The sequence below is a fragment of the Petromyzon marinus genome, chromosome 28, assembly GCF_048934315.1.
Source record: "Petromyzon marinus isolate PM22_M1 ecotype Great Lakes invasive population chromosome 28, UKy_Petmar_22M1.pri1.0, whole genome shotgun sequence".
NCBI classification, from domain to species: Eukaryota; Metazoa; Chordata; class Hyperoartia; order Petromyzontiformes; family Petromyzontidae; genus Petromyzon; species Petromyzon marinus.
The window spans coordinates 5787305-5802614 of NC_133694.1; the positions used below are offsets into that span (position 1 = coordinate 5787305).

The window sequence follows — 15310 nt, forward strand, 5'->3', positions numbered from 1 at the left end:
AGCGGAGGGACTGAAATGAGCGTGACATGCCACACCGATGTTTTCCCTCCTCCTAGGGCGGCGGTGAGCTGACAGCACTGGGGGTGCCTTCGTGCCATCCAAGATGCCCCCGGGAGTTGACTACACGTTTGATCAGTGGACGGCAAGCGATAACAGCGACGTTTTGGTGGATTTCCTGCTGCCGACGGGGATTTTCTTCACGCACAGCGTGCCTCGAGATGCCACCATCGGCAACATCAAGCGGGTGAGGCGAAACCCACGGGCAGCATTGTTAGCACTGTGGTAATCTCTCACAGCCATCTCTTTACTTTCTGTCTATGTCTGTGTGTCTTTCGTTATACTCATTACTTAGTATTTGTCAGCTTGATGGTGAAGCTCCTCCACTCGTCAATTTTTGGATTTTATATAACATCGGTGTACAATGCGGCTTCTCATATGCTACCGTCATATCCTCTCTCATCAAATAAATTCTCAGAATTTGTGAATGGTACAACTGTCATTTCCTGTAGACGTTTACAAATCCACATTTTCACAAACGTGAATGTATCATTAACATCGCATATGACAAAGCAATTGCCCACGTGTACAGTAGTTTGCGTTTTACTTGTGTCTAGTCGCCTATTTGTGCACGGTGGTGTAACTGTCATTTTATAGACGTTCACAAATACAGTGAAACCTTGGATTGCGAGCATAATTCGTTCCGGAAACGTGCTCGTAATCCAAAGCACTCGTATATCAAAGCGAATTTCCCCATAAGAAATCATGGAAGCTCATGATTCGTTCCACAACCCAAAAATACTGTATTCATATAAAAATGATTAATGCAAAATACCTTTTTATATTTTTTATTATTTAAATTTAATATAAAGTAATAAAATGTATTAATTACATTTTATTAATCGTGGCTGGTGTGAGGGAGACGAGAGAGAGGAGAGGAGGAGGAGGGTTATTGTGTAGGATGACTTTCACTTGCAGTACAGTTACTAAAGAACAGTCACTACACTTGGACACAAAATAAAAAAAAAATGCTTTACGCACACACACGTAGTCACAACACTATACTGTAGTTTTATTGTATACGCTTGCACGGATGTTGACTATACGAGTGAGGCACGCCGACTGAGACCGAGCATGGGAGATGATTACCCACAATCCCGCAGCGAGAGAGAGAGAAGAACCATTGGCTCAGTTGTGATCACGTGACGCTCGGCAGACAAAGCGTATACTGTACGTACTGCTCGTATTGCAAGACATCGCTCGTTTATCAAATTATTATTTATTTTAAAAAATCTGCTCGCCTTGCAAAAAAACTCGCAGACCAAGTTACTCGCAATCCAAGGTTTCACTGTATGACCTTTGCTCATATCCTCTTATACGTTCAGTCTCCAGCGAGTCGGATAAGCGACGGTGTACTCTTGTCCTCCCGGTAAAATTAGCTTACGATCCGTCCATCTTAGTCTCTGTCTAGCCGTGCTTCTTGTTCTCTCTTTACCAAATGTCATCAACTTTTTTTCCAGTTTTCCCCATCACACCTCCAGCCATGTGTGTGTCCAAATATACTTCAGCTTCCATCTTTTTATTATAGTGTATGATCTAGCCTTTTCACCAGTCTTTTGGGAAACACTCTTGCTGGTTCTTTTTGCTGTCCATGGGATAAAAAAAAACAAATGTCTTCTCCAGCGCTATAGTTACAAAGCCAATATCTCTCTCCCATTTGCTGCATTGATTCACCTGAGTGTCATATAAGTGGGTAACACTGCTGATGACCAAATCACCCTGAATGCACCCCATCTTGGAAGCTAAACAGGATCGTGCCTGGTTGGTATGTGGATTGGTGGCTACCTAGAGGCATTACAGGCTTTTGCTATGAGGTGGCCAGGAGATGGCAGTATAGCAGTGGATTTTTTTAATCCGTGCGGAGTTTTGAGGTATGGATTTTCTCCATATACTCTTGTTTTTTATCTTCCCCACGTATGAATCCAAACACTCATTCATGATATTGGCCAAATGTCCCATTGTGGGACCCTCCTGAACAAAGCCTCGACACTCTGAGGCTTTCTTGGGTAAACACGTGCAATAATAATAAAGTAACATTTATTTTGCACAGTATAATTATTCAGACTTGTCGTTTGTTCAAGTTAAGTTCATGAGTCAAGTTGATGCTTTAATGGCTTTAATACCTGCATATTTAACACCAGACCGCAGTGGATTGTTTTCACTGTGTCGTTGTTGTGCTGCTCATAGTTGTGCCAGCTTGGGTGTGAGGCTTTGACCAGTGCCTGACACCGACAACGTGGTTTATTTTTTTAAGACAAACAATATTTCACATCAGCTTCCTAATAATTGCAACTCTATCGAAGACGCCTGACTTCAATATGCGCTAACACATCCTGGAAAATACGTCATCATAATCATCATCATCACTCCTACTTTTCTCCTTCGTCTAAAAATAACCCTTCTCTAAAACACTTTGCCTTCCGAGATCTGCCCTCCCACATTTGTACAGCCTCTTAATATCACAATGGGGATGCTTTATGATGCAAATTGTATTGGAGAGGATCTTTAAGCAACACTCTTACAGATGAATCTTGCTTCGGCAACTGTTGAAAAACACAAAGCGACGCTTTATTTACCCATTTACCAATGTACATAACCAAATCAGCCAGTCTTATCTGGTCTAGGAAGCTATGCAGGATGAAGTCGCTTGGATGGGCAACCATCATGCATAAGATATGCATTATAGACTGCTCCTGCACCATGTTGTGGGCAGCAGAGGGCAATGCAACACAATCTATTGTTGTACTCTACTTCTATGTGTATACTGCACTTCTCCACTCCCACAACTCTGCTCGCTTTCTTCACCAACCTTCACTAAACAGCGTGGGGATTTCAGGTCAAATGACCTCCACGATCTACGTGGGTGTGGGAGGAGGCCCTCCAACATTACCTTTAAATATTCAGCTGGAGCCGAGACTCAACACACCATAGGCCAGCGTCCCATCCAGTGCCTGTGAACGCTCATACACCTACACTAGTATCCACATTCCATTGTCACATCTTAGCCAAGCCAGCACGAGTCCCTCACGGTTCAAGGTGGTTTTCCACTGGCGATTTGCTTTTCCGAGTCAGAACCAAACTATGATACACTGTCCTCACAAGACATTGTTATCTGGCTCAAGGCCAGGCAGTGCCAGGGGTGGTGCTAATGATGTGATCATTGCGCGTGACATGAGTCGGTAAGCCATGAGGATACAGCGACACGACGTCATATACATCCGTTCACTGCGTGTGGTGTCAGTGGCTCGGCTCAGCTTTTGCAGTGGAAAAACAACCTGGCGCCTTCTGAGCCGTGCTGGGCTGGCATGGCACTTGTCCTGGCGCGGCTAGCGTTGTTCCAACTGATCACTCATTCTGTTGTTGTTGCTGCTGCTGCTGCTGTTGTTGTTTCCTCCGCTTCATGGCTTACAGCTCGTGTGGGTCCAGGCCAAGTTGTACCCGCTCTTCTCGCTGCTCAACGAGCCCGAGGCCTACGTGTTCACGTGCATCAACCAGGCGGCGGAGCAGGAGGAGCTGGAGGAGGAGAGCCGCCGCCTCTGCGACGTGCGGCCATGCTTCCCCATGCTACGCCTCGTGCTGCGGGAGGGCGACCGCGTCGAGCGGCTCCAGAACTCGCAGATCTCCGTTCTCATCGGCCGCGGTGAGCCCTCTCCCCCTCCGCCCCCCCCCGCTCTCTCGCCGCTGCCTCGCTCTCCGCGTGTGTGTGTGTGTGCCAGTGCGCCGCTGCGTTCCACCTTCTTACCTCCCATTATCCCACTTGTACCCATCACGTTCATACCTCCGATTATCCACGGTTCGCTACGCATGGTGCGAAAGAAGTTCTGCATGTATATACGTTCCTGCTACACTCTCTCCCAGTGTGTTAGTGTTCCAGCATTGAACCCAGGTGCTCGTGGTAGTGCCAGCTCAGCGCTCACGACTTTTGAGCAGCCTGATTGCCACAGTGGTGCATGTGTCTTGTGTTAAAAATATATTATTACGACTCAACACGAGCCCAGTAAAAAGCACTGGTCACAGTACAAGGGGGGAATGGAAACTCCGCAAGCGAAAACCCGAGATCGGCATGGAAGGGCTTAACGAGGGGGGAAGCATGTCTCTTGTTATCGAGAGCTCACCACAGCCAGTGCTGTTGATGTCAACCACACATCGCCATTGCTGTCTTCCTTCTAGAAGATCCTGTAGGTGTTGACATCTCCTAACCTCCTTGGTCCGTTCTTACAATGTTCCAACAAGCTGGGTGTCTGGTCTTGACCTTGGTGAGCAACCTATGAGTGTCACTGCATTCCCTCTAGTGGTGACCTCGTCCATCCTCCATATCTGCCACTAATATTTATGATAATATACAACTTTTTTTCTTGCCACATACACACTCCTGAACTTGCAAGTTGCTTACACGGTCTTTTTTAAAATCCCGAGTGTCCTCCACATGCACCTATATTGAAAGGTCATATATATATATATTTTTCATTGTTAAAGGTTAGCTGTTTGACCCATAGTGCAACGTGAGCACTTATTGTTTAAATTAAAATATCACTTTACTCTTCAAAAATGGTTTATATTTTTTATTTAAAGCTTTCGTGACTGCAGGGATTTATATTCTTGGTTCTTTCGGTAAAGTCACGTAGAAGGGAAACAATAAAATAATAAAAATATAAAACAATAAAATTCTCACGACGTTTCGACTGCAACACAAGCAATCATCATCAGGTGTGAAAACCACAGCAAGAACATTTTCAGCAAGAAAATTTTCTTGCTGAAATTTTTTAAATATTTGTATTATTTTATTGTTTCCCTTCTACGTGACTTTACCGAAAGAACCAAGAATATGGTTTATATTGTTAATGATAACTTTCCTTGTTAATGCCATATGTGTCTGGACTCCTTTAAATGCTAAGTGTTGGTTTCAGTTTGTTTTTTTAACTTACATTCAGTCCAAAGTTTCTTAATGTATGGGTCATAGAGCTGCACTTTAATTAAGCAGCTAGAAAAGCTGCTGGTCCTTGAACACATGTGTATTTGAAGGATGCTAGGAATTTCATTGTAGAATAGGGAAAATAACTTGAGCTTCGGAATAAAATGTGGCAGGAAAGTATTGTATATATAAGAAGGGGAAGGGTAGGTTGCATTTGGTGGGACAAAATATGCAGGATGGAGGAGGGCAGGTTACCAAGAGAGGCATTTGAGAGGCACCCAGAGGTCGGCGACCAAGGGGAAAACGTAAATCCAGATGGCCTTATACTGTAAGAGCAGACCTTGGAGCAGGGATGTGGACTTTACAACAGCTGTGCAATCTAGCAGAAGGAAGGAAGCGATAACGAGATGTGGTGGCATCCATGGCATTGGCGGTAGTAACATCACGACCTTGAGCGACGACGCTGCGCGAAAGGTGTCACGGTGTGTAGAGAATCTGCTGCTGGGTGCTTTACTAATCATATATGGCAACATCGCATGCACGCACATGCATTACAGTGCAACTGTGACATCGCCATGGCACTTGGGCCGGGCTGTAGTGCCCAGCAAGGCCATGTGGCTTGTCAACGACTCGTATGCACTTAGGACAGGTGTACGTACAAAGACAAAGTTCCCCCGTATCACCTTAACACACTGTTGGGGCGAGTGCTTTTAGCGAGCACCTATTAAAGCCGGGACGGCAAACGAGGGGATGGGGGGCCAGTACCGTGCCCGACCGCCCTTGTCTACCCAGTGTCGATATTTTTTACACACCACACCAGGTACTAATTTTAGGCTAAGTCATCCTAGGGCAGGCCGAAGTCCGGTTCAGATAATTGTCACCAGTATTGGCCGTGAGCGGGAATTGAACGCGGGTCGCCGGGTTTGTAGCACGGCGGGCTAACCGCTACACTCGTGTTCCCTGCTACACTACATTCATACAGCACATGTTAAGTCAATGTCTCAGTTGTAATGCATTAGCTTTTCATAGAGCCAGTAATTTTAAATTATTGGCAGACCCTGAGCGCTTGTTTATGGGCAGCTAGTGAGCATGTATTTTTGTGCGGTTTATCACAGCACTTGTTGAAGTGTCGCACCAGGCTCGCAGTGTGAATTGTTAAGAGGCTGATCAACGCGAACAATTATGCACTTGGATGAATGCGTTGTTTTTCCCCTGGGTTCGCACGACCTTTTGGAGATGGTAATCAAAACACCGAGTGCGATTCTAACCGTTGCCCGAGCGACATTGTTAATGCGGCCAAGGCAGCAGTGTGCATATGCTCCGTTTCAGGACCCGGTGTCGGAATGCCTCCATAAGTGCACACGACTTGCACTCACGTGTAATGGTATCGCCACAGTGCACTGAAATAGTGGGCGACTGTGATGGATCGGTTTTGCCCAACGCGTTCGCATGCTGGATGTATACATTTTAACATATTCACATGCCCTGTTGTATAACTTACGTGCGATTGCTGTCAAGCAATTCGGTGGTATTTTTTTGTTTGTTTAGGCCCCGTTGCATGAACTAGCAAGACCCACATTCTGTATGAAAATGTACGTCTCAACTGTAAAATCTAATTACCTATCTATTAAAATAGCACGGCGTCACATAATGATTGGGTACAGCAGTGCCGCAGTGGTTAGTGATTTGCGCTGTTAACCCGGCGACCCAAGTGTGATTCCAGGCCAAGGCTAACATCAGTGGCGAGTTACGTTTGAAATGGTCCTGGGCACCCCTTTCATTGGTCTGTGCTGACCAGTGTGGTGAAGTGTGGTCAAACAACCCACATGACTGAAAGGCATGGGGAGGCCCTCATCCAACAGTGGATTGACAAAAGGGCTGTACGAGTACACGTTATCTTGATACACAACGTATCTATGAATATGCGCGCGCACTCACGCATGCTCACGCACACAAATCTACACAGATTTTTTACGTCATTTTAGCTTTCCAGACCACTTCGTGGATGAATATCTTGGCAGTAGACTTTGAACAATTAAAACATTTGTGAGAGATGATATTATCTTGCGCAATACAGTGCTGTCCTATAGGATTACTTGGAGAGTAATTGCTGTCTAACCTTTGCTGTCAGTCCTCCTCTCCACTCTTGAGTGGTTATCTAGGCATCCGTAGAGACTGGCAGTGGTGAAAGTGGTGACAATGATCCTTGTAGAAGTCAAAGTAGGGGTGGCAGAGAGACGTGGTTGTGCGATCGATGGTGTTACAGTGCTGGGTCTGGCCACTGATGCACCACGTGGTGCCCACATGCGTAGGCTCCAAAGGTCGTGTAAGAACATGGGAGATCATAAACCCCGGTTGAACGTATTAAAATCACAGGGTAAGGTCAGGTGAGTTCACACATTCACGGTAGTCTGCGGGAGGGGTGTGTTCGCTTGGCTGCAGATTAAGAGGTGGATCTAGAAGCTTTGCATGGTTGAGGCGAGGGCTGTGGCCCAGACATTTTGAGATTGAAAACAATGGTCCGAAATTTATAAAAATACTAATTAGTCTGTTTCCTTTGGCAAAAATTAAGATAGAATATCAGTGTTTTCGGTTTTGGGGGGGTGGGGGGGTTGGAATGCTCACATGTCCCCCCCCCCCAGCCCTTAGATCTTGCACGGCTGCAGATGTTGTCACTAGGTACAAACACCACATCATCTACCTTGTCGCAATGAATAGTTGTTGTGCCATTATCATTTTTATCGATAAGCGAACCCAGTCGGTTCGAGTGACGTTCAAACCAGTTGGCACGCAGTGACAAGAGAACGTTCAACCCCCATGGTGATTCCAGTTTGATTTGTTACTTGACAAACCATTACATTTACAACTACACTGCCATATATCGGTTATTGGGATTTTTTTTTACCGTGCTTCACCATACTGGTCAGTGGGGATTGGATAGGTCAACAATTACAATTTAATACATTCATTCCGTAATATTTGAAACCGTTTGTTTCATTGTAAATAAATACACTTGTTTAAAAACGTATTCCAGACATTCAACCATTCGTATACATTGACATTTATTATGGTCAGGTAACTAAAACGCAGCACGGACGAAAATGAATGAATGACCTGGAGACTCTCCGTATGCCACTATTAACAGTCAACTGGGTATATCCAGTATTAAGAGATTGTTTTGATGGACAACATTATCTAAATTACATTGAATACACCTTAGTCGTGTACGTGGCCAAGATAGTTCAATGTTAAGTCCTGAAGCATTCTGTTACCTTCACCGCGGTGTGTTTCTTGGTGCAATTAAAGTCTTGTTTAAAAAGAACAAAAATCTAATCGATTTTCTTTGATTTTGTCGATTTAAACTTATTAACTTCACTCAACTGCAACGTCCAAACATCTATTAGAGCTTGTGTGAGCATTCTCAGTTTTGCTGTCAAAATACATCTTCATTAATTAGCTCTCCAATGTGTTTTTTGGGTTCCATCACGTGTCATTTGGCATGATAAGAGACATTTCAACTCCACGTGCTGTGAGGCTTCTTGAGGAACTGAGCAGTTCAGTTCCCGAAGAAGTGAGATGTCGGATGTCCTAGTCGGTACAGGTTAACGCAACATGTAAAATAACATGAAGCAGCCAAAATATACACTTGTAAAAACTAAACACTTTTTAACCGATCTCGTCACTTACATGAAACAGTTGTATCAAATGAGGTGGGTCATCGTTACGCAACAACATGTTTACAAAGTTTCCTGAAGAAGCCACCAGAATGTGTCGCGCGTATCATCAGACATCACTCCTAACGACGCGTCACAACCTGAAAACTCATCGGAACTGCTACACAGCATGACCGCACACACACACAATAAGAAAGCCTACGCTGTAGTTATCTTGTAATTAATTGCTCGTTCGGATACACACATTGGCACTCGAGCTCAGTGGCTGGCACGGGAATTTTGCACGTGGGAGTTGCCGGAGTGTCATGTGACGTAGGTCCTGTTTTCGTGTTGTTTAATTCTGAGTAGAGTGCAAAGTGGTGCGGTGACCCGTTTATCGGACGACTTCACACCAGTTGCGGGCAGGAAGTGATCTCAGCATTGGGGCCCCAACAGTGGAAAGTATTTTTTTTAATAAAAAAAATAAATAATAATTTAAGTAGAAACTGGTGTGCTGTGGCCTGACCGAAAAACCATGCTGTGGTTTGTCCAGATAAATAACAAGAATAGCGCAGAACTCGCTGGCAGCTTAAACTTGTACACACACTTGTCGATAAACATGTTTTCTCTTTATAGACACGTTATGTGAGGTGGCATTGTAATGCTTCAATGAGTGCCTGCTGCTGCATTGCATACCCCGAACACACTCGGAAGTTGGAAATTCCAGCAATGCAATTGTGAAGTTTCGGCAAACATGCCATACGTATATTGTTATATGGGCACAATTAGTGCCGAATAAATTGCCACCATTGACTGTTAGCAAGCCTATTTTTCTGTGAAGTTTTACTTAACTTTGTTTTATTACATTCACATTATTCCTATATCTTGCATTCATTTCCATTACGATGGGAATGTTGTTTTGCACAAGAAGTATCATTATTTATTTATTTCTAAATACCTTCTAGTCTAGACTGATGACTTCATGTCGGCATTTTCTCATGACCGAGATAAATAATAAAGTATAGGTAGCAGTGGACACAATTGTTTAAATTACAGCCACATTAGCAGATCATCTCTTTCATGATATTTTCCAGGCCTGACATAGCTGTACTGAGCTCGGAAAAAAGAAAGCTTCTGCCAGGCTAATATTTCTGCCGTTGCTACTGCCGCAGATAGATGATGGCTGTAGATTAAGAAACAATATCGAGTGCAAGGTTTCATCTGTCACTCACCGGGCTTTGACAGAACAGTCTCGGCCATCTATCTCTTTGAATAGCTCGCAGTTCGCAATCCGATCGGACGTTGGCGATTGGCCAGCAGATCCTTGCTCGTAATTCCGTCGACCTGAACCGTAATGGGCGGCAGAGCGTTGCGAGTCGCCTCTCCGTCAGTCTGGAACACTCTGCCGGTTGACAACTTTCGATCCATCTGATCTCATGAAACGTTCCAAAGAAAGACTTTAAAAATCGTTGTTTCGCGTGCGATCAAAAGTCACTACACTCGAGCTTCGACACAGGAGTCAGCCTCGCGACGTCGTCTTATAAATATGGCGCTGGGCAATTAAGTGGTGCTTGTTGTTAAAGCGTTATCCCCGCGCATGTCTACGGGCGTGCAGGTCTGCACGAGTTCGATGCGCTCAAGAGCTCCGAGGTGAATGACTTCCGCACGAACATGCGACAGCTGAGCGAGAAGAAGGTGCTTGAGCGACAGGGCCAGAGCTGGCAGGAGTGGCTTCAGTACAGCCAGCCGCCCATCCTGGAGCCCACCGACAGGCTGCCGGAGCTGTGCAGCAACCGTCTCCACCGACCCAACCTCATCGTGTGCATTTCCTTCGAGAAAAGCCAGGTTTCTTGCTCCGTAGGCTTTACATCGCACGCACATCCCCCCCCCCCTCCGACCCCAACAGCGGAGCGGGAGTGAATTACACCGACCACCAACATCGCCCAAAGATATCCACAGTTTGTGAGCGGTAAAAGCCATTTTAAGCGATTAATTTTCGCATCATTCCTGCTTAGGAGGAATAAAATGCTTCGTCAATTCATTGTTGAGCATCGAAGCTTGTGGATCGAATAATACACATGAGTGTATGTATTTAGTATTCATGAAAATTACATGACAAATGGTATGACAATGTTACGTTTGTGTTAATGGAGCAACTAAAACTATATAAACTAGACAGAAAAGTGGGAAACAATTAAAACGAGATAAGGAGCACACGACCAAAAATAACAAATTCTCGAACCGAGTTGTGTCATTGAATCATGACAGTTTAACAAATCGCTTTTGGAAGACGCACGCAGGCTCTATTTCTTTAGTCTTCGTCGCAATATTCGCAGTTCCTGATGACATCGGTGCCGCAGTGAGTCAATGGTTCTTGAGAATGCGCTGCAAAATTCAATTACTCAATGAAAATTCATTCCACGAGCTCACAATATTCAAATCTAATCACGTGTGTAAGAATTGATGCTTTTCGAATCGTGCACGTTGTACATAACGAATGTGTTAATGCGGCCCCTTCAGCCACTAGAGGCTGCTACATCGATTGCTATGGGTGGCGGGAGAAGGGGGTCAAGTGTTTTGTGCCCAGGTTAGCCTTGCGGTCAATGCCTTCTCTCCACTGAGCCAGATTTTCCCCTTTGTGTCTCACGTGTCATAGGAGAGCTTCTCAGTGCAGGTGTCTGTGTCGGCACTGCCTCTGAAGCTGAAGACGGAAGCCTTGCGCAAGCGGCTGAGCGTTCATCAGTCCCAGTACTCGAGCGAGGGGCACGATGACTTTGTGCTGAAAGTGACTCGGGCCAACGAGTACATCTATGGGGATTATCCACTCAGCCAGTTCCAGGTGGGGCCCAGCACTGACACTGTGTTTGTTTAGTCCACTCGACTGTGATCTTTGCTGTCAACATTGCCGTGAAGTTTATTGTCATCGAGGTGTCAGGGTGGCTCAGAGGTCAGGAGCGCTGCTGAGCTGGCAGGGCTCGGTTGCTTTGGTCGAGCCCGGACAGCATAGGGAGCTGATAGGCTGAGCCTGTTGAGCGATGACTGCACGAAAATAATTTTACTATAATTCTGTTTTTTTGCTTCAGTTGGCTATATTACAACACTGAGAATTATGATATCGGTTTAACTGTCATGCCATTAACATTACCCTCATGTGGTAGAGCGGATACAAAAGTGGGAACCTTTGCTCTTTGTACTAGGTAATTTTAATGGATTTCAGAGGTAGCTCTGTGATATCCACTTTTGTGGGCCATTCTCATCAACCGCAAACTCCCTCCTATCCAACCATAGGTCCACCAACTTAATCTAAAATCCGATCATTTTTACGAAAAGGTTGGTACAGTGGCACAGCGGTAAGCGCATTGGGACATAATGTGTTAAATTATGAACATGGTGAAGTATGGCCAAACATCCCCTACGACCAACATTACATGAAGGGATGGATTGGGGGTAGTGGGGGTCCTTAATCCAGTAGTGGATTGACAATGTGCTCCGAATTTGTAATTGTTATTATGTTTGGCGGAGTCACCGGGTAGGCCTGTAGGTATCAGCCTCAGAGCCAGTCAGCTCTTCCAAAATCTTCTTGGTGGTGGTCGGCTTGGATCGGTCCTCAGCCCAGCTTTCAGCGGGCACGATCATTATAACTTTGACCACAATTCAGTACATTACACTGTATCATCTTGTGTTTTTGCTTTTAAATACTGTTCGCCTTTGCGACCATAAGCCTGGACTTTTACAATGTTTTCCTTGTTTCCAAAGCCTTTCGCAATAGTTGTATATGTATATTCTCTCCTACAAACTTTTCCTATTCTGTATTAATTAGTTCATTCATCCTCATACAGAATCTTGTGTGACCAACATTTTTTCGATGCTTGGGAAAAATGTTTATCAAAGTGTTTTTTTTTTCCCTTAGGCGTATTCATTTAATATAATTCATGATCATGTACAAAACCCCACGAACTTAACTTGATTGGAAACTTTACCAACAGTATCGATAACAGCTATGTGTAACGTTACACTTAATCTTAACACCAGTCGCCCCCTTTAACTTATCGTTGCTACTAAAATTAACCCTCACCCTACCGCACGAATCTATCATCACCCCTAACCTCAATACCAACCACAACACTGATACAGATATACAGGCAGCAGCTGTTCTCAGTGTTGTGCTGCTGCTTGTAACTTGGTTGTTGTTTCAAATGCACAAGTCGGACGCGTGTTTTCATTGAACGGCACGAAGTGGGTTGATGTACCCACTTCAGTTTGACTTGCTCACTGGAATGCAATGTGGAGGGAAAATGAGACACTCTGCGAAGAGAGCCATGTGGTCTGTGCATTGGTTGTGGGGCACAAGTTAATGAGTTAATGGGCTTCAGAAATGCTCTTGTTTGAGTGCAGCGGCTGACACACGTTCGCAGTTAGTGCAATGGTAACGACCACAGCTGTTATATTTTTGCTGTGGGAGACCCCTGTTCACATCACCACATTTTCACATAAACCTCGGGGGAATATTTTTGGGATTTGTTTTTTTACATTGTCAGTGAATTAATATCACATAATATAATGTTAATGTAATGTTAATGTACGCACCTGTGGGGTGCTCTGGTGATGCATTGGTTATCACGCTGTGCTGTAAAACCACCGACCTGAGTTCGTTTCTCGACCATTGATAACATTGGTGGCGAGTGACATCTGAACCATTCCTGGGTTGCACCCCACCCTCCACCAGCCCACACCAGCCCTTCACCAACCTATACTGGTCAGCATGGTGAAGTATGGTCAAATAACCGCCGTGGCCGACATGGGGAGGCCTTCATCCAGCAGTAGATTTACAAAGGGATGTCTATTACTTTATCTTTATTGCCATCAGATGTAGTTTTGTGAAATTAAGTTTTCCATTCAGAGTTGACCACATGCTTCTCCAAACCCACTCTTGTTTCAACGACTCACCTGTGCTCTGTGGCTCTTCTCTCCAGAAATTATTTATTTACAGAAATCGTTATACACAGTTTGGCTGGTATTATATTAATCATTAACTCCGTTCTCGCTCACCCCCACATAGGAGCTGTATAACTCACCCTTTCATATGTTTTCCATTTAGCTTACAATTTGTAGCGAACTTGAAAACATGTTTTGCCAAATAGTGTTTTTTTTCTGTCATCTCTGCGAGTCAGAAGGTTACAGCTGGGGTCCTTACAGCTGGGTTCAGTCTATCCTCTGTTAACAATTGCAGTGCCCGGCGTACTGTGCTGCGAACCCGGCGACCTTTGTTCGACTCCTTGCCATGGCGAGTGATATCCGAACCGGGCCTTGGCCTCCATCTCACGAATCCACGCTGATCAGCGTTGTGAAGTGGGGTCATCAAGCCCCTATGACAGCACGGCATGGGCAAGAGGCCTTCGGCCAACAGTGGATTAACAAAGGGCTGTAATTCATTATAATGATCATTATTGTTCCATCGGCACTCGGCCACAGCATGATGTAGAGAGATTACAGGGCCTGGCATGGTAGCTTAGTGACTCGGCTCACTCTTGCGTTTGAGACTAGCCCTGGTCTCTTGAGTTCTCGGCTCGCTAAACAAATCAACTTGATGTTGCGTGTCTCGCCTAGAAATGTTTCACATACTCCCGAGAGATGTCAAACGTACTCCCCTAGATATGTCACATGTGTGTAGCCCCTTAGAGATGTCTTACGTACCCCCTACAGATGTCACACGTACCCCCTAGAGATGTCACACGCACCCCCATAGAGATGTCACGCGCACCCCCTAGAGATGTCACGTTCACCCCCCGAGAGATGTCACACGTACCCCCCTAGATATGCCACACACAACCCCCTAGAGATGTCACGTGTACCCCCCTAGAGATGTCACGTGTACCCTCCTATAGATGTCACACGTACTTCCTAGAGATGTCACGTGCACACCCCTAGAGATGTCACGTGCACCCCCATAGAGATGTCACACGAACCCCCCTTGAAATGGCACACGTACCCCCTAGAGATGTCACACGTACCCCCTAGAGATGTCACGTGCACACCCCTAGAGATGTCACACGCACCCCCTTAGAGATGTCTCACGTACCCCCTAGAAATGTCACGTGCACCTCCTTAGAGATGTCACACGCACCCCCTAGAGATGTCACGTGCACACCCATAGATATGTCACACGTACCCCCCTTGAAATGTCACACGTACACTAATTTTTTGACCCACTCCCGAAGACTTCACAATGGCTCAACTGTATATCTGTAGACCTTGTAGCAATACAATCCAATACATGTTGTGTTGTGCAAATAAATATTTGCACAATACGGGTAATTAATAATATTAACGTGAGATTGATATCTTTATTTTCTTATTTCCCAATATTTTCAGTGCTCGAAAAAAAAATACTTAGCATTTTGTCAAAGGTTTTGACGCTTTGAAAAAAACATGTTATATTGTGTTTTATTGTTTTGTTGATAGATACAAATATCATGGGGCGTAAGAGTAAAACATTAATAACCATGACTTGATTATGCATTACAATGCGCTTGTTTTTATACATTATTAAAACAAATGATATAAAATAACAAATATGCATGTACGATTACATATATTGCATACCACTAAATTGGTAAATCTCTGTGAATGTTCCTGTACGTATCAGATTGTACAAGGTTGTTTGTACCTTTAGAATAGACAGCGGTTG

The 15310-nt window shown here is 44.8% G+C and overlaps 1 protein-coding gene across 1 annotated transcript in view; it reads left to right on the forward strand.

The window, feature by feature from the left end:
* PIK3CD (phosphatidylinositol-4,5-bisphosphate 3-kinase catalytic subunit delta) overlaps positions 1–15310 on the forward strand; it is a 75950-nt gene that overhangs the window by 18481 nt on the left and 42159 nt on the right. Inside the window, exons 2-5 of the mRNA XM_032962238.2 lie at positions 57–244; positions 3469–3697; positions 10238–10467; positions 11279–11461. Of these exons, the coding sequence (XP_032818129.1) occupies positions 104–244; positions 3469–3697; positions 10238–10467; positions 11279–11461 (783 nt within the window). The 5' untranslated portion in view covers positions 57–103. The remainder of the gene's footprint in view (positions 1–56; positions 245–3468; positions 3698–10237; positions 10468–11278; positions 11462–15310) is intronic.